Consider the following 24,168-nt stretch of genomic DNA (forward strand, 5'->3'; position numbering starts at 1 on the left):
ACCGCCCATGATGCATAATTTTTTTTTTTTTGGTAAACATGTCATCTTTTAGTTGACATTGCTACCTGGACCTAGTTTTATTATCCATATATTGTCCTTGTTTAGTGAGGTACATCCAAGGATACGAATTATCTATTTGATGTGATGAAACTTGTTAATTGAAACCTCATATATGATTCTCATGATAGCAAGAAGATTACCTGCAGTTTAAGATGCTTTTCTAACTTCCCAACATTATTTATACCTTCCATTTAAGGTTGATCATAAGTCAAAATTTTAATATTTAATTAAAAATAAATATAATTTAGATTTGATACTTTAATTATTATTATTTTTATTTATATAATATAAAAATTAATAAAATATGATCTGATTCATAAATCTGATCTATATTCGATTTGTCATAAATAAATTTAGATTTAATTAAAAAATTTAAATTTAAATTTTAATATATTTAATCTATTTAATCCATTTAAGATCCAATTAGATTGCCTGTTTAATTTGTTTAACTATTTAAATTATATTTAAAATCTATTTAACTTATTAGTAATATATTTATTTATTTAATTTATTAAAAAAATATTTAATTTATTTAATTTGATTTAATTTATTTAATAAATAAATTAAATGGATTGATTCAAATTATTTATTTAATAAATAAATTAAATTTATATTTAAATTTTTAATTTATTTAATAAATTAATTAATTATTTTTTTTATCCAATCCACATCAGGCTTTTCCGTATCTGATCCAATTGCCATCCACATATGTTATATACTTGTACAGATGTCTGAAATCAGTTTCCTCGTGAGCCTCGCTTTAAAAGCCTCTGTTACCGGTTGTCCCTTTGCCTGCCAACTAAATTAGAGAGCACCCCCAGATCATGAGATCATCAACTTAATAGATATATATATATATATATATATATATATATATATATATATATATATATATATATATATATATTATTTTTCATACGCCAAAAAAAAAAAAAAAAAACCATACGCTGGACTATCTTCTTGTTTTTTTCTGTTTCCCATCCGTAAATCGGGCTGCATTGAAAGCTGCAGAGGTTTTGGCTGTCCCACTTCTCTCCCTCCTTCTCTTTCCTTGCCTTCTTCCAGTTCTCTTGTCTTCTCCAGGGTGATAGTGTCCTGTCTCCTCCCCTTTCCCTTGGAAATCCTAGGCCTGAGGGCGATCAGATCACTTCCTTCTCTGCTCTCCTCATCGGTCGCGCAAAGAGGAGGAGAAGGGGGAGCCACTGGGCGGCTCCGGAGCCATGGATAGATACCAGAGGGTGGAGAAGCCGAGGCCGGAATCGGCCATAAGCGAGAACGAGATCCGAGTCACCACGCAGGGCCTCATTCGGAATTATGTCAGCTATGCAAGCAGCCTCCTGCAGGTATATATATTCTTGATTTCATCTGTATATTTCTCTGCTGGGGTTTCCTGGTTTGTTGGATCTCTTCGACTTCTTATTCGTTGTCGGATTCGCCGAATAACTGGCTTCGTTTCAGAGATTTTGATTGTTATTTCTACGGAGGCAGTATCTTTAGTTTCAATCATAGTTTTTTGTTTCCTAAAGGTTGATTTTTGATCTTCTTATGTCTTGATTTTGATGCTTTATATTGAAAGTTTAGCCATCAATGCGATTATTTGGGTATACTGTGAGAACTTTGACGTTACGTTTTAAAAAGATTCTCTTTTTCGTAACATGATACTTGACTTAACTTTTAATGAGCGTAGCTTTTTTTTTTTAAAAATTCTCACGTGCAGAGTTTTTGCTCATGAATGGAGAGTGTTGTAGAAAAAAATTCTGCATAAAGGAAATTATGAGTTATCTGTTGTTAGATGAGTGCGTCGCTTCTGTTTTTCTTCCAATTTTAGTTGGAAATATTTGCTGCCATTTTTTTTTCCTTTCATTGATATTTTTTTGATTAAGTCGGTCCTTGTACAGTCTCTCGAATTCTCTTTTGGTTTATAAGATTGACTGCATTAGATATTTATATTTGCCTTTTTGGGGATTTTATTTTGTACATCTGGTCTTCGTCGTTCTTCCTCTACCATTATCTCCTTTTAATTAGCTAGATATGACATAAACACACTTATATAGAATTATCAATGATAGCTGGGTGCCAATATCATAATATATTACCAGGTGGTCATATGCTTGGGATATATCTATGCCACTGTTTAACTCACACTCCTTTTCCTTTCTGACCCCCTGACTCCATGAGCATTGCAGAGCATATCCACCACCCCACTACTCCTGCTTCTCTTATTCCCAGAAACCTATATATGCAATTGTATGATGTAACCAAACTCCATAGCATGCGAGTTACCATTATCTTTTTTTTTTTTCCAAATTGTCCTCCTATCTGCAACTCCAATTGGTGAATGCAAACACAGCTACTCATTAACAAATCTCAGACATTATATGCATTTGCACATGCTCAGTGGGTATCATAGTAGTCATTGTTGTTTTTTGCTGGAAGAGTCCTGTTTAATTGTCAATATCTTACAGTGTCTCGTGGGTGCACTTTCATCTCTTATTACCAAATAACATTAATAGAGTCGACAAGTGTGGAAAAAAGGAAACAAGGTTTGTTGGGATCAATAGAGGAACATTAGCATGGATTATGGGCTTCTCCAAGTCTAATTTAGGCTCACAAATCTAAATTTGGAAATAGAAATTGGAAAATATCTGCATTTGCTTTTCAATTTTTTAAATAGAAGTGCTTATTTTATGTTGGCAAATAGGCATGAAGTTTGATGGAATCGACAATTGTGAAACCAATGCTGATTGTGATTGGGAACAGATCATAGGAATGATATAAATAACTGTTTCTAGTTTGGGCAGCCATGTTGAAGGTCATGGATAGATTGCTGAGCCAGTTAAGGAATGATCGAGTTTCTTTTGAGTTGTGTAAGGTATTGTTGTGGGCACTTATGACTAATAGAATTAGATTAGAATGTTTTTGTGTTTTTGTTTTTTAAACATAAACAGCGGAATTTATTTGGAGTTCATATCACAATATTTTATATGGAGCAAATATTTTTCCTATTAGTGTCTTAAGAGGTTATGTACTCGTGGCAGTAATTATTTAATATGAGGTTTTATTCTATCGGAAATGTAGATTGATCAAGAGCCAACTTGCAAGTTGAATATTATATGTGAAACATTACCCTGTAATATGTTCTGGGACCTTGGCAGTATCATCATATATGGTTTAAAAATATTGCCTTTTCTTACATTAATCATGAGTATCATAACTTGTATGTAGGATCAACATGAACAAACTTGATGTAGTCCACAGTTTATTAGTAGTATAGGGTCAGCTGGGTTTCTAATTTGAATTTAAGATTATTTTTTTTAAAAAAAAATACAATGTCAACTTTAGCTTTTGATGGCCATAGCCCCATAGCTTGAGATTCAATTTTTACTTTGTTTAACTAAATTATATAAAAGTTTGCAGTGGCAAGGTGAAACCAATTTTTTAGATATATCAGATGTACCAAATGGACTGATTCAAGTTACAGTTTGAATGCCATTTATTTATATTTCAAGTTATATATTTGATTTATCAGTTACGATGAACTCAGTTTCATCAATAATTCGTAATATGTACATGTATTTTAGGCTTGGGCTCATAAAGAAAGGCCATCACATAGATGTTGATAAAAAATTAGGAAGTGCCAGGTTATTTTCTAGTTTTCTCCTGTGTCTGTCATGCATGTTGTCTCCATTCTTAGATGTAGTCTTTCCTTGGCTGAAGATCAACAATAAAAAACAGACTCAGTTTTGTCTTCTTTGTTTGAAGATACCAGATGTGTTTTTGCCATTCAATCATTAATACTTTACACCAAACCTTGAATACTTTGACCTCTACCAATTAAACAACTGTGTTTCTGAATGCTTAGAAGTCCTTATATGCAACGTCCTATAAAGTTTTGAAAGTCGTCATTATTTTTTCAATATAACTATGGTTACAGTTATTTTCACTTTTTTTTGTAATTTCCTTCAAACACTAATTTTCAGATATGGATTACTTTACTGATTGTCTAATCGGAAAACTAGGTATCTTATTAAAAAAGATAAAGTGAGGGGCAGTGTCATGAAAATTTCCTCCACCCTGTTCTCCCTGTTATTGTGTTTCCCTTAATCTTTAGCTCATTTTCCTTTTCTGTACACAAGCTCATAGCATTCTTATGAACTTTGAAAAACTTGTGAAATTATGAAATTGTTGGAAGTCTTAGTTGTTCAAAAGCCCAAATGAAATGTTAGTTTGAAAATTTATTTAGGATGTGTCAATGAAGCATCTTTCGTGTTTACATGCATCTGGTCTCAAACAATAGAAATATCCAAAATTAAATTATTTGGGTCTTTCTTTTTCAATTTTGTAAAATCGACACACATGTGCTCCTCAAGACTTGTAAAAATCTAGATTTAATTCAGTGAAAATGCTTCTTGAATGGTCAATTTATTATCTAATAGCATGGTCATGCTATCTCAAATCAATGACCTCAAATCAAGCAGATAAGCTAGAGGTCATTATGCCAACCTCTCATCTTAACATGCTTGAAAATCAACTAAGATGCCAGGAGGTGAAGACGTGAAGTGGTATCAAAATACAAGCACAAGAGTTATGAGTGCAATGCATTGTTATTCTCATCTATCTACTGCAAGCACAATGTTATTTGATTAGTAATAGTCCTTATAACTGTTGCCAAAGATCCATCATGTCCGACATAGTTTCAAACTTCGAGTCATGCAGATGGTAACTCACTTTTTCTTCGGCAAATTTTGTGATTCTTTCAATGCATTGTAGTCTTCTTTTGAGCCTTAGTCAAGCACATATCTTGGTAGAGTATGGTTATATTGGGGCATCTTAGAACCTCTACCTAGCACCCAGTGCACCTTAATCATTACAACTCCATGTAGTTGTTATTGTAAAGGCAGTAGCATGATCTAGTCTGATGTTGTAGCCACACAAACTCAACAGTGTGATGAAATACTTGGGGCCTTAGTGTTGCCTCCTAGTTTTGGAGAGGGGAAAACTCAAAGATGACTGTACAGACTGAGTGCCACAGAGTGTTGATGGGGTATCAGGTCTTCTGCTTGTGGACTCAGTTTTTGATGGGGATGACTCCTAGACATCTCATTGTCATCTTGTTTGTATCTTCATGTATTATTTGTTGTAATTGGTCTGGTCTATTATTTAAGTATTTACTCTTCTGTTAAAGCTCATTGAAGGATGGAAAGAGGTATAGAGGAGGGACCATCGTACTTATGAACCTTTCTGTGATCGCATCAAGGTGTTATATGTAAGTTTCAACCAAAAGAAGCCAATTTCATTGGGCATCTACGGAAATTGCTTAGATCGGTTGGTTTCAGTGGAAATCAACCAAGACTCTAAAACTGGGTCCAATCTGGGGCTGGTTGTGGCCAAAACTGATTCATTTGTTGCAAGATTATAATTTTCATCAAGATCAAACCTTATTAATCACCTAAAACTGATTTAAGGATGTTTATATTTGAGTGGTTCAAGCACTAGGACAAGTTATTTGCGACCATTCTTTGCTTCTCCATTGATCTTGATTAAGCTATTCTGCTGTTGAAGCTTGTGATGGTCTTATTTCAGCTGTTAACTCATAAGTTGGTTGCGATAAAGGGCCTTATGCACTCTATCTTGCACAGCATTTTGTTTCTGTATGCCTTTCTTAATAGCCAAATGTTGGACTAGAGCATTACATGGTAAAATTATGACCAATTTGCACTTGTAGAATTTTAGTACAAAGTTTTGAATTTATTTGCAGAGTTTATGCTGTAATTTACTTTACATTATTTGTTCTTACAGACAAAAAAAAAACTGTGTATGCATGATTGTCATCATGTTCTGTAATATGCTCTGCACTTAATTATAATATACTTCATGTAAACAGGTTTGACATGAATGATTCATTTTATTTTGGCATTATGATTTGCACAATATCACTTGTCATTCTATATGGAAAAGACATCCCTCATATTTCATTTTTCATTAAGTTTCTTTAAATGATTTGATGATGTGTACTGCTTTGTGTTAACATTTTTTTTCTTTTTTTCTTTCCATTTCATGTCTTGAGTAGTGCCTCACTTGATTTTTATCTGGTTGAATAATCAAAATATTATTTTGAGCACATGATGAAAAAAAAATCTTATCCTTAATTTTGTGTCACAAAATAAAAATATGTAAAAGAAAATTTTATCTGTCACTAATATGGATAAAAAGATATCTGTCTGGGAGGCATATGCTGATTCTTTGACAGCATCATAATTTGAATCAATGTCAACTTATACGCAGTCTTGTTTATGTCGGTACTTTACCATGTTCCTGTGTGGCTGGTGGCACTAGGACGTACATCTGTTCACATTCTTCTTTTGTTGGTTGTGGTTTATTTCTGTATAATTTTCATGATCAGTATTCTGTTCTAATAGTTCATGACAGATGTACATAGGGAAATTTTTAATTCACTCCCTCAGCTATCACCTATCTGCACAGGCACCTCCTCCCTCGTTGAAAAGTAAGATTCCTCATTTTAATTGTTGTTGCAATGTAACCCTTCTCTCCATCCTCAGTAAACAGACTTCATAAAACAACTCATGTGACCATCACATGAGTCCTAAAATTTTTAAAATTCCTAATATACCCTTGTCCTAAGAAAAGGAAGCCCCACATATGCAGGATCAGTCCAGATTCACGTGAATGATTACACGAAGGGTCCTAGTGTTGTTGGGGTTGCCAAGCTCTGGCCGGAATTCTTGGTGTAGTTGGGGCAGCCAAGCTCAACAATGTGGTGCTCCTAGTGGACATTCTTCCAAAGGAGCTTCTTGGTCATGTAGTTGAGGTTGTGTAGGTGGTGCTCGTTGGGACTGTCATTCCGGATCTTAGCAACCTTGAGAGAGCTATAGTTGAAGGTAGGTTAATGCCTCTTGAATTGCTTATCTTCTTCTTGAGAAGGCTAGAGATGATGTTGGCCATGGATTCTGCCTCACCTCTCACTTGCTCATCTTGGCACGGTAGTTGGGGTGGAAGCGACTATGTACAGGAAGAGAGAAAATCAGGGAAAATCGATCTATTGTTTGGTATAGGATGAGATAGTATGATTTGGGGGAAAGTGAGGTAGGGATCAGCCAGGAGCCGGTGAAGGGGTGGATGGTGGTCAAGGTGAAGAGTTGCTGTCAATCATTGGCAACCAACAGGAAGGCACAGCCAAGGGAGCAGAGGAGGTGGGGTACAAGAGCAAAAAAGAGATTTCAAGGAGAGAATGAAAAAAAAAAGGAGCGGAGGGGTAGTTTGGTCATTTCTTAAGCAGCATTAACAGTGTCATAGAGCTAATAAGGGGAAGGGTGGGATTAACTCAAATTAAAATTTAGAGGGATTAACTGAAACCTTTTAAAGAAGAGAGGATCCCTGTGCAAGTGGCTAAAAGTTCAGTAATGTAATTTTTTTGTATTCTTATTGGTCAGCCATACCTGTGTTTTTTCTAGCATTTTGTTTAACATTTTTCTTTGAAGATTTAAATTTCTGACTTGTTAGGATCAGATGGTCTTGTACTCTTGCTATTTCTTTATCCACAATAGATGTGAGTAATGATGTTTATTTCGCGCCTGATGTTTTATATGCATGTGATGGTGTTCCATTCAGGAAAAACGGGTGACAGAAATTGTTCTGAAGGCAATGGGGCAGGCTATCAGCAAGACCGTGGCCGTAGTGGAGATCATAAAGGTTGGTTTAAGCTTCCCAACTTTGATATGACCTTATGATTTAAAATTGCTCAACCTTGACATCTCATTACCCATCTATTTCCACAGAAAAGGATCCCTAGATTACATCAAGATACTACCATTGGTTCAACCAGCATTACTGATGTATGGGAACCTATCGAGGAGGGCCTTGTACCGTAAGTTTGTTTTTTACTTTGCTTATTCAGAATATGGTAATTCTTGAAACATTTTATCTCGGTTGTCCCTTGTGTTCACTAATACTCAATGCAGTTTGGAGATGACTCGCCATGTCTCAGTGATTTCAATAACTTTGTCAACCAGAGACTTGAACAAGAACTCTCCCGGGTAATCCATTTAATATTGTTATATGCATTTCTAACCTGAATGCAAGGGATTCTTTTATGGAGCAACTGGTCACATGAGATTACATTGCCAATATTTCACCTGTGGGTGGTAGATATCAAGCTCCATTACATGTAGAGCAGCCATGGCAACAGCAAAGGATGCAGCAGCGACAGCAGTTTCAACAGCAGCAGCAGCATCCACCACGACAAGCACAAAGTCAAATTTCTGAAGGTATTGGTTTTGCCTATTCATTCTCTGCAGTTTCTGTTGAATGAAACCCTTCACTAATTACTGTGTTGCTTTATAAAGAATCATATGGCCGAGGACGTGGTCGAGGTCGAGGTAGAGGAAGGGGTTGGGGAAGAGGTGGATATGGTGGTTATGGCAGATATGGTGTATATGATAACAATCAAGGTAATCTAACTTTTTGCTTCTATAACCTAGCTGTAATACAACATATCTCTCTAGAACCCTAATTAACTAGCTTATGTGCCGGAGTATGGTTTACATCATAATTGAAAATTTCTTTAGCGCATATGCTCTTTGATTATGTACTTCTTATTCTTCATTGCTTTCATCCCTTCTTTGTAATGGTTTTTAATACTAGTTTCAACCACTTATTGTCATTGTAGAAAATGGATGGAACTGGAATTGGGGTCGAGGTGGAGGTCGAGGTAGAGGAGGTTGGGGTTATCGTGGTAAGCTCCGCATCCTCGAGTAAATATTTGCACCATTTTGTGCTTTTGATGATCTTATCCAAGCACCTTTCAGTTGAAAAATAAAATCCGATGTCTTTAAATTTTTAGTGTGACCTATGAAGTTCAGTCTCCTGATCATAGATTTACAAGTGATCCTAAATGACGGCTTTAACTTTCTTTCATTGTTGTTATTCGTACACTATTGCTTTGGAGAACTTTGAGTATCGAAGTTTTGGATTTAACATTAATTTTCCATTCACTGAAGTGCTGATATAACATTAAAAATACACTTCATTTATATCTCTCGTTTCCTGTTATCTGTCGAGTGTTTGCTCACAAATACTGAATATTGAAAGTTACAGATCTGTGATTGCCAGAACTTGCTCCTCTTTGGGGACCCAAAAGCACTTGCCAGTTTGGTCTTTTAGAGATTTGCATGGGCTGCATCTTGACATACATTTTGAGAAAATAATGGCAATGCAGCTTGAGCATTTTCGTGGATGTAATCTCGTGCTCATTTTTTTTGAATTTTGCATGTGTGCAAACAGGCGTGCTACAGTAAATGACACTAACATGCACATGCACGCAGCATCTTGTGCACCGGAGTTAGGTTGTTGGAACGCACAGAGTGTATACCAACTGCCATGTTGGTCTTTCTTGGGTACACATAATGCTTTACAGCACCAACTACTAGTGACCAAAGCATTCTCCTTTGATTTGAAAACAAAAACCGCTGTGGGAGTGTTTCCTCTCCGTGGATGCTAGAGATTAGAGATTTTCACCTGGGGATGATTAGTATACTTGCATGTTGGTGGGTGTGGCATGCATATGCAACTTAAAATATATGACTGTATGCCTCAACCGGTGGCTGAATGTGCCCTTCTTACCCTTCTTCTATTTTCAAAGTCCAGTGGTGTTTCAGTTTTTTGGCAGGTTCTATATATGATCCAGAAACTACTCTGCTGTTACCTTCCACACAAGGCTCAGAATGCATTGTGCCCTCATCTTTCGCTGATATAATATGCGGATGCTGTTTCCCTTGCTAACATTTCATCCCCAAATGGCAGGTGCTGGATATGAAAGAGGCAGAGGGCGGGGAAGAGGCTATGACCATGGGTGGGGAAGGATGGGCGGATGAGGGAGTGGGAACCAGGCTGAGTGGTAGTGGGAGTCTTTGCTGTTTTCATGCATGCTTGGTTTTTTTATGTCAGGGAAAAGGATTTATATCAGAGGACCTTTTGAGCCATGAAATGTGAGATGTGGTGGATGCCTCACCTAGATTATCGATAAGCTAAGTGGTTTTGCTGTTTTTCTGTATGTGGATCCTTGGCAGTCCTTGTGCATCTGCCTCTTTCCCATGGCTGAAGCATGCACTCTATCCCTCTGTAACCTCCCATTTGCTATGCCCCGTTGTATCTATGAGTTCCATTTTTCTCCCTTTTTCCTGTACCTTCTGATATTGTTCTTTTCCCTGCATTCTTGTTTATCTTTGGTAATATATGTGGTTGTTTCTAATTTTTTCTCCATAAAGAATCATGCTTATATTCTCTAAGATTTGTTTGAGGTTATAACCTGTGAAATTTCAACAAATTTTGGTTGCCAGTATGTTTCTGATAACCATAGATATAAGATTTTATCAGAGTTAACCTGGTTGCTGAAGCTTTATAGTGCCTTCCTCTTGCGTTTGATAATCCACTCCATTACCCATGGCAGGTTTTTATACAATTTCAGCTCTAGCCGATGATTTCAAAAATCTGTAATGTGTCAACAAAATAACTGATAATCTATTATTGCTACTCAACAAAGTAGGAAGTAGAGTGATCTGAGAAATCACCCGATGTGCTGTGAAATGTGGGGTCCATGGATGGGTTCAAGTGATGGCTGCTCAGGTCAATGTGAGTTGGTTGTGGTAGTTTGGACTTGTATGTAGCATTGATTGATCTCTATCTTGTGTAGTCCGACTCTTTTCTTTTGGAGGATAAAGCGAGCATGTTGTTCTTCATTCAGAAAACAAGAGGTGCTGCCATATACAGCGAAACAGCAGTAAATATACAGTAACAAAATTAAAACAGTAAAACAGCAAAGAAGTTTGGTCCAAAAAACTGTTGGCCCAGCTGTGATGAATTTTGAAACAACAATAAAATATAGCCTTGGAAACCTGATTGAAGCTGATGATACAGATAAGATGAGTCAAAAATTTTTGTAAAGGAAGAACCTGAAACCAGAATTCCCATGCTGTAGCTTGCAAAACAGCAACCCAGAAAAAAGGTCCAATCAAGATACCCCAACCACACAGCAGCTGCAGTGTATTGTACCACGCTGGAGAGCATTGAAAAACATTTAAATAGGTGATTGTAGGAGCATTAATAATTATGATAACCTCCGAAGATACTGCAAGATATAAGCCAAGCTTCCTGGAAAGTTCGCTGCAACAGTATCTCAAGCACAAGTATCCAGTACAGAAACTACAGAAGATGCATGCCCACATCAGATCAATACCCCTGATGGAGATCAATAAAAGATACCCCACAGACGTCCTCCCTGTGAAAAGATAATGGAAGTATGATATAGAAGACAACTTTGGCAGTAGCAGCATAAAAATGAACACCCTTGTAGGTTGCTGACAGTGCTGCACCTGTAATATAAGTGACCATAATTTTATCCGAGTCTGAGAATGAAGTATAACCCAGCAGCACTTGGACCCATAAGGTATAAGAGCAACATAACCTAGACCACCCAATGGCTCCAGAAATATGCAGAAGGGTGTAAAAATGTAGACCAGAAACAATATATAAAAAAGAAACTTGCCAGTTCGAGCAGTTTAATGTAGTGTTACAGAGGTGACCAAACATAGATGCCAGAAAAAGATGAGTGTAACAGCTGATGGAAGGCAGAGACAGTCCAACCAAGATTAAGTACGTAAAAAGGCACCGAAATAAAGTATAACAACCATACATGAACCAGTATAATGGCCGACCCAATTTTTGTGAAATTAAAGAAATTGTAGAGAATTGAAGAAATCAAACAGAACCCTGAGATGAAATTATGTATGTGTAGTTAGTAGATGAAACAGCCAGTGAGTGGGAGTATGCATGAGAATAGAATGGAATATGATGACCAGAACCATCCCTATGATCAGAGAACCGATATGCAGTGGGTAAAATAAACCACCATGGATAACATAGAAAGAAGCAGAATATACTTAAGCCTTTAGAGGGTAGCCAAGTGTGTTTAAGATGAGCTGTACTATCAGAAATCAGTCTTTCACCAAGAGATATCACCAAGGGATCTATCCCTCAAAAAATCACTGAGAGATTGGAAAGGGATTTTCAAGAGATGTTAAATTTAATGGTTGGTTTGCATTATTAACATGTCATGTATTTGTTATTTTAGGAAGTCATACTTTTAGGATAAATTCTATTGAATTTTTAAGAAATATCTAATATATTTTGGATATTTAGGTTTGTAAAGTTGGGATGTTACTTTAATAGATATATTATTGTTGTTCACTTGCTTGTTTTTATGCATATTATCTATAAAATAGAGATATTTTCTTATTCATCTTTTTTTTAAGACTCGAATTTTTTTAATATATAGTTGCAGGAGGTATATAAAGTTGCTCTTGCAGAAAATTATGTTTCAAAAATTGAATTACAACCATCATTTGATGCTATTCTATGGGTGGAAGTTATTGGAGGTATTTCTAAGAACAAGGTGTATGGGTTTGGGCTGCATACATATTCATCCAGTATATTTGTGGGGACTCCTACACCATGCTTTACTTCTCAACTAGATGGCCTTCAGGGAGTGTATTTATCACTTATTCTGCTAAGTAAGGAGCTATGGAGGTTACACAGGAGTATAGTATAGCGGTTTTGATAAATCTTCAACATCGAGAGATGCGAGCTCCTATTTTTAGTCTTAATTTTACATTCTCTGAGTAGTTGTTACTTTCTCCACAAGAACGAACTGAGTTAGATAATTCTCTAATCGATCTTGCATGTGATTGATGTCTGATTATGAATTTATTAGGTATAGTCTTATGTTTGATGCTGGATGTTAATTGGAGTTAAATTATTTAACATTTTGATGTTTTGTGTTTGTTTATGGATTGAAATCTTGATAGATGTTAAACTTATATTTTGTGGAAGCTTTACCCAAATGTGTTTGCTTAAATGTGTTATTGTATTATTTTGTGTTATGAAATATTGGATTATGGCTAATATGTTGAGAATTGGGATATATACAGGCTTGCTACTATATTTATAAATTAGTCTTCAAATGGAAGCTTTAAAAAGAGATTTGTAAGAAAAATAGAATGCTAAATAGAAATTTGATCAATGAATTATCAAAGAATTTTTTAGCAAACCTCAACCCATCACCAAGAGATAGTCAGGGGTTATCACTAAAGGATTTGCGAGGGGTAACTTCTTTACAAAATATATAACTGATCAATTTTTAACGAGGGATATTCCCTCGATGAATTCCTTGGCAATTATCAAGAGATTTTTGAGTGCATTTTGGTTAGTAAATCCCTTAGAAAATGATCGATTTTTGGCAAATGGCTTTCAGTTTTATCAAGAGAAATTTTCTCACTGAAATTTTTTGATTCCTCGATAATTACCAAGAAATTTTCGAAGGAGACTTTCATCAACATCATATATTCCAAGGAACGGATTCTCTTTGGAAATCCTCGGTGAATCTCTTCACCGAGAGATTTTTGACTTTCACCAAAGGATTTTGTCCCTTGCTGAAAGACTGATTTCTGGTAGTGTTGTAATGGAGGAGAAGAACACAGGTGGATGCTGCAGATAAATAATATATCATGAACCTAGTTCCATAAGAATCAGAAGTGAATGCTGTAGATTGATAGTGTCACATAAATCCAATTCCATAGGCATCAGCTTTGTCTATATCCAAACCAAGTTGATCAATCTCGGCCAGTGCAGAGCACATAAAATCCCCTTGCATAGCTTTATCCACCATGTTGTCTGTCAGTTGGTTCCTTTCTTGTAAAGTATAGGACAGCCTATAACGTGAAGAAGATGCCTTCCACTCCATAAATCTTAAGGAATGTGTATAAAATGAAACCTTGAAGGGTGAAGAAGCTAAGCAATGACTGTAGTGGAGTCTCCTACTCTCCTTCCAACCAAATTTTTAGCTCCTCGAAGTGGTGAATTAGTGCAGCATAAATTCCTAGACAAAACAGCTGTGAGCTCTGCAAAAGATAGAGATGAAAGGTAGAAGCTTACCTTTGACCAGGATGACATTAATGCCTGTGGTCCCTGATGACACACCCAACAGAAGCATCAAAGTTAAATTTGAATAGTCCTAATGGAGAGAGCCATTAATATTAGAATTTTATGGGATAATAAAACTTACATGAAAATAAAGAAGAATCCATCGATGTCATTCGTGATCTCTCAAATCAATCTGCCTGCAACCATAAGAAAACCGCAGCATCTTGATTTTCCAATTCCAACTCCGAGTATTCTGGATTAAGAGTATCTCACAAGCTCTTAGATGAGTTGGAATTTTTATAACATATCTCATTCATCAGAAACAACATCTGAATCAGTCACAGAGTTTGAAAGATAGACGTTATCTACGATAGTTGTGTAGAATTTAATTTTATCATCATCACCGTCAAATATATCTCTATCATTTTATTAAAAATTTATCTTTACTCAAAATCTAAATCAATCTAAAATATGTAAAACAAATCCTAATACATATTAGTGTTGGTCATATCTAAATGTATTTAATCAGATAAATTTCAACAATTAAAAGTTTTTCGGATATGGTAATGAGTCTTGTATGTAGCAGGTTGCCATTTGGTGGACGGTCCTGTCAAACTAGGAAATGAACTTATATTTGTTATGGTTGGTAATTAAAGATCGATCTTAAAACTAGGCTAATGCTCATGGTTTTGCTACGACTTAAAACCGTAGGTGGAGCAGTAACCTCCCGCCCCCCCCCCCCCTCTCTGTGTGTGTGTTGTGTGTGTGTGGAAAGTCGTAGGCAAACACACTTTTTGTTCTATCTCGTGTTTGTTTTCTAAAAAGTGAATACGCCAGTCACACCACCATCAGATTTTTGAATGTTGGATTTTTTTTTTTAAAAAAAAAATTGAAGTAGAGAGGATTAGCTCTTGGATGAATCTTCCCCAAGTTCAAGGAATAATGAATTGAGGAATCTTGTACGGTAGTTGAAAAAAATCATGCCATGTGGACTTGTCCAAAAATCTTGCGTCTGCCTGACGTGCCGTGCCATTGTATCGGCCTTGATAAATTCCGCGCACCGGCAGCCAGCGATAATTAGATAAAAAAAGGGGCAGCGGTCCAGCGAGAGGCGCGTTGCAAACCGCGGCGGAACCGCGCGGGGAAGCAGGCGTCGGCTCGTCCCGTCGCGACACGCCACGTCATCCCGCCTCTGTCTGAACTTGGACGCCTTCCCGTCCACCTTCCCTCTCCTCTTAAATATGATATAATCCTCTCTGCTGTCGTCCGGCTTTTCTTAACACGAAAATAGAGAGAGAAAGGAGAGACAGACATGGAAGGAGAAAAGAGGAAAGGAGGAGGAGAGAAGAAGGATATGTTCCATGTGATTCATAAGGTGCCGACAGGGGATAGCCCTTATGGTCGAGCCAAGCACATCCAGGTACTTATTCGCAATCCACTACTTAATTTGAGGCTCATAATTTTGATCAGATTTTATTCATCAGTTCTTCCATTCCTCAGGAGTGGTTTTTGAGTGAGATCTTGTGGGTGTGTGCGCGTGCGTGGGTGTGTTTTTTTTTTAAAAAAATGGTGGAGATCTCTTCCTTCGTTTTATTAATTATGGTTTTTAGAAATGTTTGATCTATATATTTTCTCGTTACCAGCCGCCATAAGTTTTACAATTTAGTTATATTTGTCTTTTCTTTGGGGTTTTGGGGGGTTCTCCCCGGGGGGTGGGGGTGGGGGTGGGGTTAGAGAAATTTTCTTTAATGGCGCATTAGTGTTGATCTATATAACGTACTGTTTGTCAAGTATAGAATTTTTAACTTTTTGTTTCTTTTTTTCTTTCTTTGTTTTTTTTTTTTTGGGTTAAAACTGGGATGAGCTGCTAAGCTTCCTTTCAGACTAAGTTTCGATTTCATGATTTAGATTTTTTTTTTTTTTTTTTGTTCGATGTTTTTATGGGGGGCGAAATTCTTGTGAGTTCGCTTGGAGGAACATGGATATGACTAGTAGTTTCGTTGAAATCAAATGGAAGAGCAATGAATGATTTCAAGATGGGACTGATCTAGTTTTGTAGAAGCCATTAGCCTTGTGACAGTTGTTCCCTAGTAATTGAATTAGAATAAATAGAGGTAGGATAGCTCTTGCTTTTCCCATGTAGTGATTAATTTCTTGCACCACATTTGTTGTTGTCTCGTCCTTATCTTTTTGAATGAATCAAAAACCTTCATTATCTCTTTGGATGAATCCAAAAATTTCTTCTCTTAACACATCAGTCATTTTATTGGTTAAATAACTTTGCTAATTTTTCCTATTTTCCAAGAAATCTTGAATTTTATGAAATATTCATAAATTGTTGAAGAATTGTTATTTTTTGGCTGCTGCTGCTTGTATCTATTGTTTTTTCTTCTCTAAAACTGTTGGTTCTTTGGATGATCTTTCGAGGTACGACGAATTTATGAAATTTTATTTGTTGTGATTTCTTTCTAAAATTTTGAGATTGCGTTTGGTGCATCGCCGGGCAATCCTGAAAGATAATATGGATTGCTTGCAAGATAAATTGTCACTGATTAAATTATCAGTAATCTTAATTACTGTGTTTGATATATATAGATAATATTTTAGTAATGTTGATTACTGTGTTTGGTATAAAATCAGATTATTAGTAATGTAATATCATATTTTCAAAATATTTTTAAATCAAATTTTATGATTTTAATTTTTTATAGTGATTGAATATTTGACTTTATATTTCAGTGCTCATTATTTGTAATGACTTTGCCTATAACTTACTTTAGATCTTGTGACTATTTGATAATTAATATCTTTGATCAAATTTTTTTTTTCTTTTGAGATTTTACATCTAGAAAGGCAACCATGATTAGAAGCAGGTAGTATTCCTTGCCAAACTGTATATGCTGCCCATATCAGCATTGCGTACAATCCAACAACAATCGAATAACAAACTGAATAGTAACATAATATAAACAATCTAACAACAATCTGAATAGTAACATAATATAAATATCATCTTTTGAAATTTTAAAATACTCCCAACTATTTCAGCAAAAAGCATTTGTAATTTATTAGAACAACAACATAACACAAAAATTAGTATATTCAAATCCAAAACTATTAATAAAACTATCCGCTAGCTAACCAAATGTTCATACCAAACTATCATAGATAAACCAACGAAACAACCACGCATCAAAGACAACCACAACTAGCAACATAAATATCCTAACTAAGATTCAAATCAAGAACATCCAATACATGATATTTTCTCAACCTCTGAGGTAGTGAAAAGAAGTAAGTCAGACTTGCACTATCACGAATAATTATCAATCCAGCTTTAACCATCAATATCTCATGCAGCTCCAAATCTTCAATCTCAGCTATTGCCTCATAAATCTTCTTCTTCATCTCTTGATCATTTGTAAGAAATTAAAAATAATCTGCCAACTTATCAATACCTTTACTTAAACTTTGACACATTACTCCAAGATTGTTTACAGTTTCAATCAAAGTGCCTATAAGAGCAACTTCTTCCTCATTAGAAACCTTTCTTTTTTTTTGATCTTGATGAAGAAGCACTCTGTTGAACATGTCCAATAAGAGTTTGGGCAATGGAGCTGTTACTCTCAAATCTGGTAGGATCTACAAACTGAACCTCCTCTTCATTATTCATTGCTTCTGTAAGGATTTCATTGGCTGCATCTGCAGGATCCTCAGCCTTCTGACCTGTTGCACGATCTTTTTCAAATATGATCGAGAGTTCCTCCAAGTATAAAAATGGCTTATTTCGAAGATCAAATGCTTGAGGATGGCTCTATCATAATGAACCAATATAAATTGAGCAAACTATACCTAAAGCATCAAAAATTAAATAATAATAAAAAATTAATTAATATGTCGTGCATTTATCTTGATCCAGTTGTCCCATACATCTTAATCACAAGTAATACATTTTCTTGTATCATCCTATCCAAATCCTGATGTATTCAACATATCATAAATAGCATCATATTGTTGTTTCAACAATTTGAACCTTGAATGAATGTGTGGCTGAGCCTTGATGCTACAATTAGATATCTTGTTTGTCATCATCTTCTCCAATTGAGGTAAGAACCCGACCTTGAAATTGCCACTTTCTTTCCTCCACATAGGATCATTCTTCAAATCGAGTAGACATCCAATTAGTATAGCATCTTGCTCCGCATTCTATTGATGCTTCTTCCCCTGATTCCTCTTTTGACTTGAAGAAGCATCCACATCTAAAAGATAATTATTTAATACAAAAGACAATATATGTTCATATTGCAAACTTAAATAACAACAATAATAAGTTGAATAAAGATAAATAATCTGAAGATAACAGTAATAAGCATCCATATTCCAAATGACAGTAACAAGATTCATATTAAATTTGCAACAAGGTTCATTTTAAAGAAAGACTCGAATACATTAAATAGTAATACATAGCAAAATTTGCAATAGTATTGAGAATTTCTTCAAGCTCTGGATTGGTCCCACATTTCTTGCATCAAGTCATCCCTAAATTGAGTCCAAGCATTTGTACTCACAATGTGATCAATCATTTCTCCATCATTGCTATTTTCTTCTATTAGGAGGACATCAGACATCTCATCTTCAATTGGATCAATTGACATCTCTCTTCTAATATGGTTATGAAGAAGAGCACACGCATTAATGATTCTTGCTTGTATTTTTACGAGATAAAATGACTTCTCTCTAAGAATCGCCCATCTCATTTTAAGAAAATCAAAGCGTCTCTCGATGGCATTTCTAGCAAATGAGTGCTTATAGTTAAAGTATTTTTGTGGCATTGTCGGTTGATGATTTTATCTCCAATCATTCAAATGATATCATTGACCCCTACATGGAGTTAAAAATCCTTCTCCATTTGTATATCCAGCATCACACAAGTAATAAAAACCTAACATAAGAAAAAATCTTGTTAGAAAATAAATTCAATATATGGATGAAAACAAGTTTGAAATAACTAGAATTATTACCTTATGGTACTTTTAAACCTCTTCCTCTTGATAATGCATCTCTTAGTACTCTACCATCTGCAGCTGATCCTTTCTGATCAGATAAAATATTGATAAATTGCATATCTTGACTACAAACTCCTAGAACATTCATAGCTATTTCACCTTTTCTTGTTCTGTACCTAAACTTGTCAATGTCAACAACAGTGCATCTAATTATGTCCCATCTAAGGTACTTAGATAATTCTACAATAAAAGAATATTATTATTATTATGTTAATATAAAGTATTCCTTAAATAATTTAAAAGTAACATAATATTTATCCACATAATTAAAAAAATTATCTTGAACCATTTCCATCTGTAGTCAATTGAGTTATCAGGAACGGGCTCTGGTTTCTTAAGCAATATTTCATGGCAAAGAAGAATAGACTTCAGCACAGCTGTGAACTGCCTACTAATTGTCTCACCACTCCTTACAAACTATTTTTTAATGACTCTATTCTTAGCATGGTAAGCACATATATGTAAAAATATAGTAACAATCTCCTCAACATACATATTTTTGGTATTCGACAATCTTCCAGTACTTTGTAGCATATCACATAATGCATGAAAATTTTTTCTATCCATGCACGTATTTTCTATATATGCCAGCTCAGAATCAAATACAATCTTTCTTAAACTAATTTTTCTAATCTTGTGTTTATCATACTTACCAAGATCAATCCTTTTTCTCTTGTTACTTCTCCTAATCAATAAATTAACACAGTATATATGCAATATACTAGTTAACGAAACAATGGCCCTATGAAGATTGATGTACATTGCAATGATAGATGCTAATTTTGGAAGTAACTCTTCTGACAGTTGATCTATCTAAATCAGAGTATTATGACAAAAAAAATAACATATTTTTTAGTAATATATTTCAGTAAATTTTAGTAAATATTTCAGTAAATTATATGTTAAACTAACATAAAATTTAAAATTAATAAGGGAACAGAGGAGGTTGGATAAGATGAAGGGAGAGGAGGAGACGGGAATGGAGGCGTGTTGAGGGGGGGAGGGGGGGGTCGGGTGGGGCTGAGAGGTGTCTTACGGTGGAGAGGGGGGTCCTGAGAGGGCGGTGGCAGAGGGAAGGGGGCCCCCTGAGAGGACGGTGATGGAGGGGTGGGGGGGGGGAGGTTTTATATGAAATTTTTTTTTTTCTTATTGTGGAGGAGAGGGGGGGCCTGAGAAGATGGTGGTGGAGAGGAGGGGGGCCTGAGAGGATGGTGGTGGGGCTGGAGGGGGGAGGGGACACTGCGAGGATGATGGCAGAGGGGAGGGGGGCCCTAGAAGATGGTGGCGGAGATGGTGGGGGGGGGGTTGGGAGGATGGTGGTGGGGCCGGAGGGGGGAGGGGACGTTGAGAGGATGGTGGCGGAGTGGAGGGGGGAGGTTTTATATGAAAAAAAAAAAAACCATAGGGAGGGGGGGCCCTAGAAGACAGTGGCAGAGACGGTGGGGGGGCCTGGGAAGATGGTGGCGGGGCCGGGGGGGTGGGAGCGGACGCTGAGGATGGCGGCGGAGGGGAGGGGGGAGGTTCTATGTGAAGAAAAAAGGATCTCACCAGTCACCGACGACGGCTAGAACGGCGGCGATCTTCTCAGAGGCGATGTGAGACGGCAATGGCTAAAACGGCGGCGATCTTCTCGGAGGCTATGTGAGGGCAGCTCACCGGCGGCGTGGGAGGAGAGGAGAAGAGAAGCAGTGCGTGGGAGGAGAGGAGAAGAGAAGCGCGCGTGGGTTTTGCTTTCACAGAAGAGAAAAGGGCAGGGGCAATTTTGTTCAAAAAAATTATTATCAGATTATCGCATCATCGGTAATCTGGATGTCACATATTTTTCAGGCAATCTGGATTGCCTGATGAGAGGGAATCCAGATTACCAATGCAAGATAGATTACTATTAAAAATAAATACCAAACATAGTTATCCGGTGGGCCCAGTTTAAATTGCTGGCAATCTATCCCGTTTAAATTGCTGGCAATCTAGATAGATTGTCAGCTACCAAACGCAACCTAAGTTCCTTTCGAGGTTGTGAATGAACTCCGATTCATCATCTTATTTCACAATTGTTGCACTACATCTTTGCCCTGACCCAAACAAAAGAAGATCCAATTTCATCATTGGCAGGATGTCTGGCCTGAATTCACGAGGCGTATCTGGACCAGATTACACACACAACATTATATATAATTAACTCTCGGATGGCATAAAAAAAAAAAGGTAATTGATAGTTAGTAATAAAACTATATAGTCTTATATTAGATTTTTTATCCTCTCTCCATGACATGATACCATCCCACGTTTCTTATATTCCAGTAGGCATCATGTGACCCCTTGATCTAAATAGCCTTCTCTAGTAATGTTTCATGGTCTATCAACACACTGTATCAAGTATGATTTTTGGAACCGGAAATCATGACTAATGGGAGAATATACTATCAAATGAATCAGCTCGTGGAGAAGGATCCAGAAATGGCGATCGTATGGTTTTGGAAGGCGATAAATGCTGGGGACCGGGTGGACAGTGCACTGAAGGATATGGCAGTGGTGATGAAGCAGCAGGACCGTGCAGAGGAAGCGGTCGAAGCCATCAAATCTTTCAGGCACCTGTGCTCCAAGCAAGCACAGGAATCCTTGGACAATCTCCTCATTGACCTTTTCAAGGTATCAGCCTATTTTCTACTAACTACAAAGTATAACACACAAACACACACACATGTTACTTCCATCCGAGTTGAAGAGAAAAAAATCCACAAGATCGAGTTTGTCGATAATGATTCGATGATAATGAAACGTTTCAATGGTTAGAAATGTGGAAGGATAGAGGAGCAGATAGAGCTTCTAAAGCAAAAGCTACGGATGATATCCCTTGGCGAAGGCTTCAATGGGAAGACCACCAAGACGGCACGCTCCCATGGCAAAAAGTTTCAGATCTCGATCCAGCAAGAAACTTCGCGCGTTCTGGTATTTTTTTTGTTGCTCCTAGTTATTGTTGCTACCAAACTATGACTATTAGTAGTCTGTATTCTTTAAATTACATGCGATGGCAATATAATAGATATAGACATGCACACACAACACTCCATAATCATAACATTTCAGCGCTCAAGTATCTGTGGAAGACACAAAGCAAAAGTTATCAAAAATATCAGCCTTCGGGCATTTCACTTCACTTCAAGTATATACCTCTGGAAATTCATGCACATTTTGCCATGCGTCATGCAATCATATTCATTAAGCCTTCATCAAGGTGACGAAAGCTTGTAGTCTGAGATATCATCCATACTTTTTGACAGGGCAATCTAGGTTGGGCCTACATACAGCAAAACAACTATGATGCAGCTGAGATAGTATATCGCAAAGCTCAAATGATCGAGCCTGATGCGAACAAGGCCTGCAATCTCGGCCTCTGCCTCATTAAAAAAGGAAGGTTCGATGACGCCCGGGCGGTGCTCGAGGAAGTCCTGCACCGTAGGTACCCAAGCTCGGATGACAGCAAGATAATTAGCCGGGCGGAAGAGTTGCTGCGTGAGATCGGACTGCAGCCGGCTGTTTCTCCATTGGAGGTGGGCTTGAGCATACAAGAGGAAATCATGGACAGATTGGATCTTGTGATAAACGAGTGGGCCCCGTTCAGATCCAAGAGGCTACCAATATTTGAGGAGATTTCCACCTAGAAAGACCAGATAGCTTGTTGATTCTTTTAGCTAGTCTGTTTTTGCCATGTTAGGATGGAAAATGTGTGCATATCTATATAGTCTAGTGGGAGGATTTATGGAGGGCAGTAGATGGTGTATGGGACAGAAAATTTCACCATTGGTCTTAACATTAAGTTTGTTAGTGTAGAATAAAATAGTTTTTACACGGGGGTAAGAAAAATTCCTTGGATTTCATATTGATTAACAGATAATTTTGCAATAAATTGGTATAGAGCTAAAGGTTCAGATTTGTCCATCAAATCTGTTTTGCTCTTTTGATTATTTGTTGATTCTGTTTTTTGTTCTTTGCATTTTTTTTGTGATGAATGTGAAATTTGAGATCAAAAAATTCAATAAAAAAAATGATTTTCTATCTTTGGCATGTGAATATGTGAGCCTATTGGTTCAACTGAGGTTGCTGAGTATTAAAGGATAGAGATGCTTTGCCAACGATGTTATCAAAGGAGGATGAGGATAATTTGCTAGAGCGTACACACAGTGCGATTCAGTTGTATCTGATAGATGAGGTTCTGTGAGAGGTTGAAGATGAGTCATTTGGTTAAGATTGAAGAGCATCTATATGATCAAGTCTCTAACAAATATATTTTATCTGAAGTAGTAGTTCTATACTTTTTGGATAAAGAAAGGTATATCTCTTAAAAATCACCTTAATGAATTCAATAAAATTATTTTGGATTTAAAAAATATTAATATGAAAATTGATGATGAGGGTCAAACCTTTATTTTGTTGGTTCATCATCTTGTTTAAACATTTTGTTGATTCTATGGTATAAGATCGGGATACTTTTTCAATGAAAAATGTGAGAGCTTCATTGAACTTGAAAGAGTTAAAGAAAAAGATATCTGAAACTTGGGATGAAAATTAGATGAATGGTTTGGTTGCTATATAGGTAGATCCAAAGAAAAGAATTTTGGTTCAAGTTCAAGAAGTAATAGAAGCAGATCAAAATCCAAAGGAAAGAAAGGCAAATACAATTACTATAACAAGAAGGGCACTTGAAATTTGATCGTCCTAAACTCAAAGAAAAGAAAGAAAAGTCTGATAATACCTCTAATACTGGTGATTCGATCAGTGTAGTAGAGGATATATAGTTCTGATGGTGCCAATATTGTCTCTATATCTGTCCATTTATCAGAAGATGTTGGATTCTTGATTCAACAAGTTTTTATCATATGTGTCTTCATTTAGATTGATTTTTCACTTATCACCTTATTGATAGTGGTGTTGTGTTCATAGATAATAATATATCCTATAAAATTATTAGTATAAGAATAATTTGGACCAAGCTGTATGATTGCATTGTTAGGATCTTATATGATGTGCGGCATGTATCAGATTTGAGGAA

General features: G+C 36.4%; 2 protein-coding genes across 2 annotated transcripts; both read left to right on the forward strand.

Annotated features, from left to right (window-relative positions):
• Positions 1-1,008: 1,008 nt before the first annotated feature.
• On the forward strand, positions 1,009-10,249 carry LOC105046437 (uncharacterized). Its single transcript, XM_010925022.4, has 8 exons — positions 1,009-1,403; positions 7,690-7,770; positions 7,857-7,945; positions 8,040-8,114; positions 8,227-8,345; positions 8,424-8,528; positions 8,747-8,812; positions 9,880-10,249. The coding sequence occupies exons 1-8, from the start codon at positions 1,281-1,283 to the stop codon at positions 9,948-9,950; spliced, it is 729 nt and encodes a 242-aa protein (XP_010923324.1). The 5' UTR covers positions 1,009-1,280; the 3' UTR covers positions 9,951-10,249.
• Positions 10,250-15,182: 4,933 nt separating this feature from the next.
• Positions 15,183-23,083, forward strand: LOC105046434 (protein SULFUR DEFICIENCY-INDUCED 1). Its single transcript, XM_010925019.4, has 4 exons — positions 15,183-15,472; positions 21,555-21,767; positions 21,912-22,067; positions 22,400-23,083. Exons 1-4 carry the CDS (start codon positions 15,365-15,367, stop codon positions 22,778-22,780), a joined length of 858 nt encoding a protein of 285 aa, XP_010923321.2. The 5' UTR covers positions 15,183-15,364; the 3' UTR covers positions 22,781-23,083.
• Positions 23,084-24,168: the final 1,085 nt, after the last annotated feature.

The sequence above is a fragment of the Elaeis guineensis genome, chromosome 6 (assembly GCF_000442705.2).
Source record: "Elaeis guineensis isolate ETL-2024a chromosome 6, EG11, whole genome shotgun sequence".
Lineage (NCBI taxonomy): Eukaryota > Viridiplantae > Streptophyta > Magnoliopsida > Arecales > Arecaceae > Elaeis > Elaeis guineensis.

Bases quoted from the DNA above. Each gene is read 5' to 3' on its own strand.
- LOC105046437 (XM_010925022.4), top strand. From the start codon at position 1,281: ATGGATAGATACCAGAGGGTGGAGAAGCCGAGGCCGGAATCGGCCATA. The intron at 7,771-7,856 runs GTTGGTTTAAGC...CTATTTCCACAG, and splicing joins CCGTAGTGGAGATCATAAAG to AAAAGGATCCCTAGATTACA. The intron at 8,115-8,226 runs GTAATCCATTTA...TGTGGGTGGTAG, and splicing joins TTGAACAAGAACTCTCCCGG to ATATCAAGCTCCATTACATG.
- LOC105046434 (XM_010925019.4), top strand. From the start codon at position 15,365: ATGGAAGGAGAAAAGAGGAAAGGAGGAGGAGAGAAGAAGGATATGTTC. The intron at 15,473-21,554 runs GTACTTATTCGC...CAAATGAATCAG, and splicing joins GTCGAGCCAAGCACATCCAG to CTCGTGGAGAAGGATCCAGA. The intron at 22,068-22,399 runs GTATTTTTTTTG...ACTTTTTGACAG, and splicing joins AAGAAACTTCGCGCGTTCTG to GGCAATCTAGGTTGGGCCTA.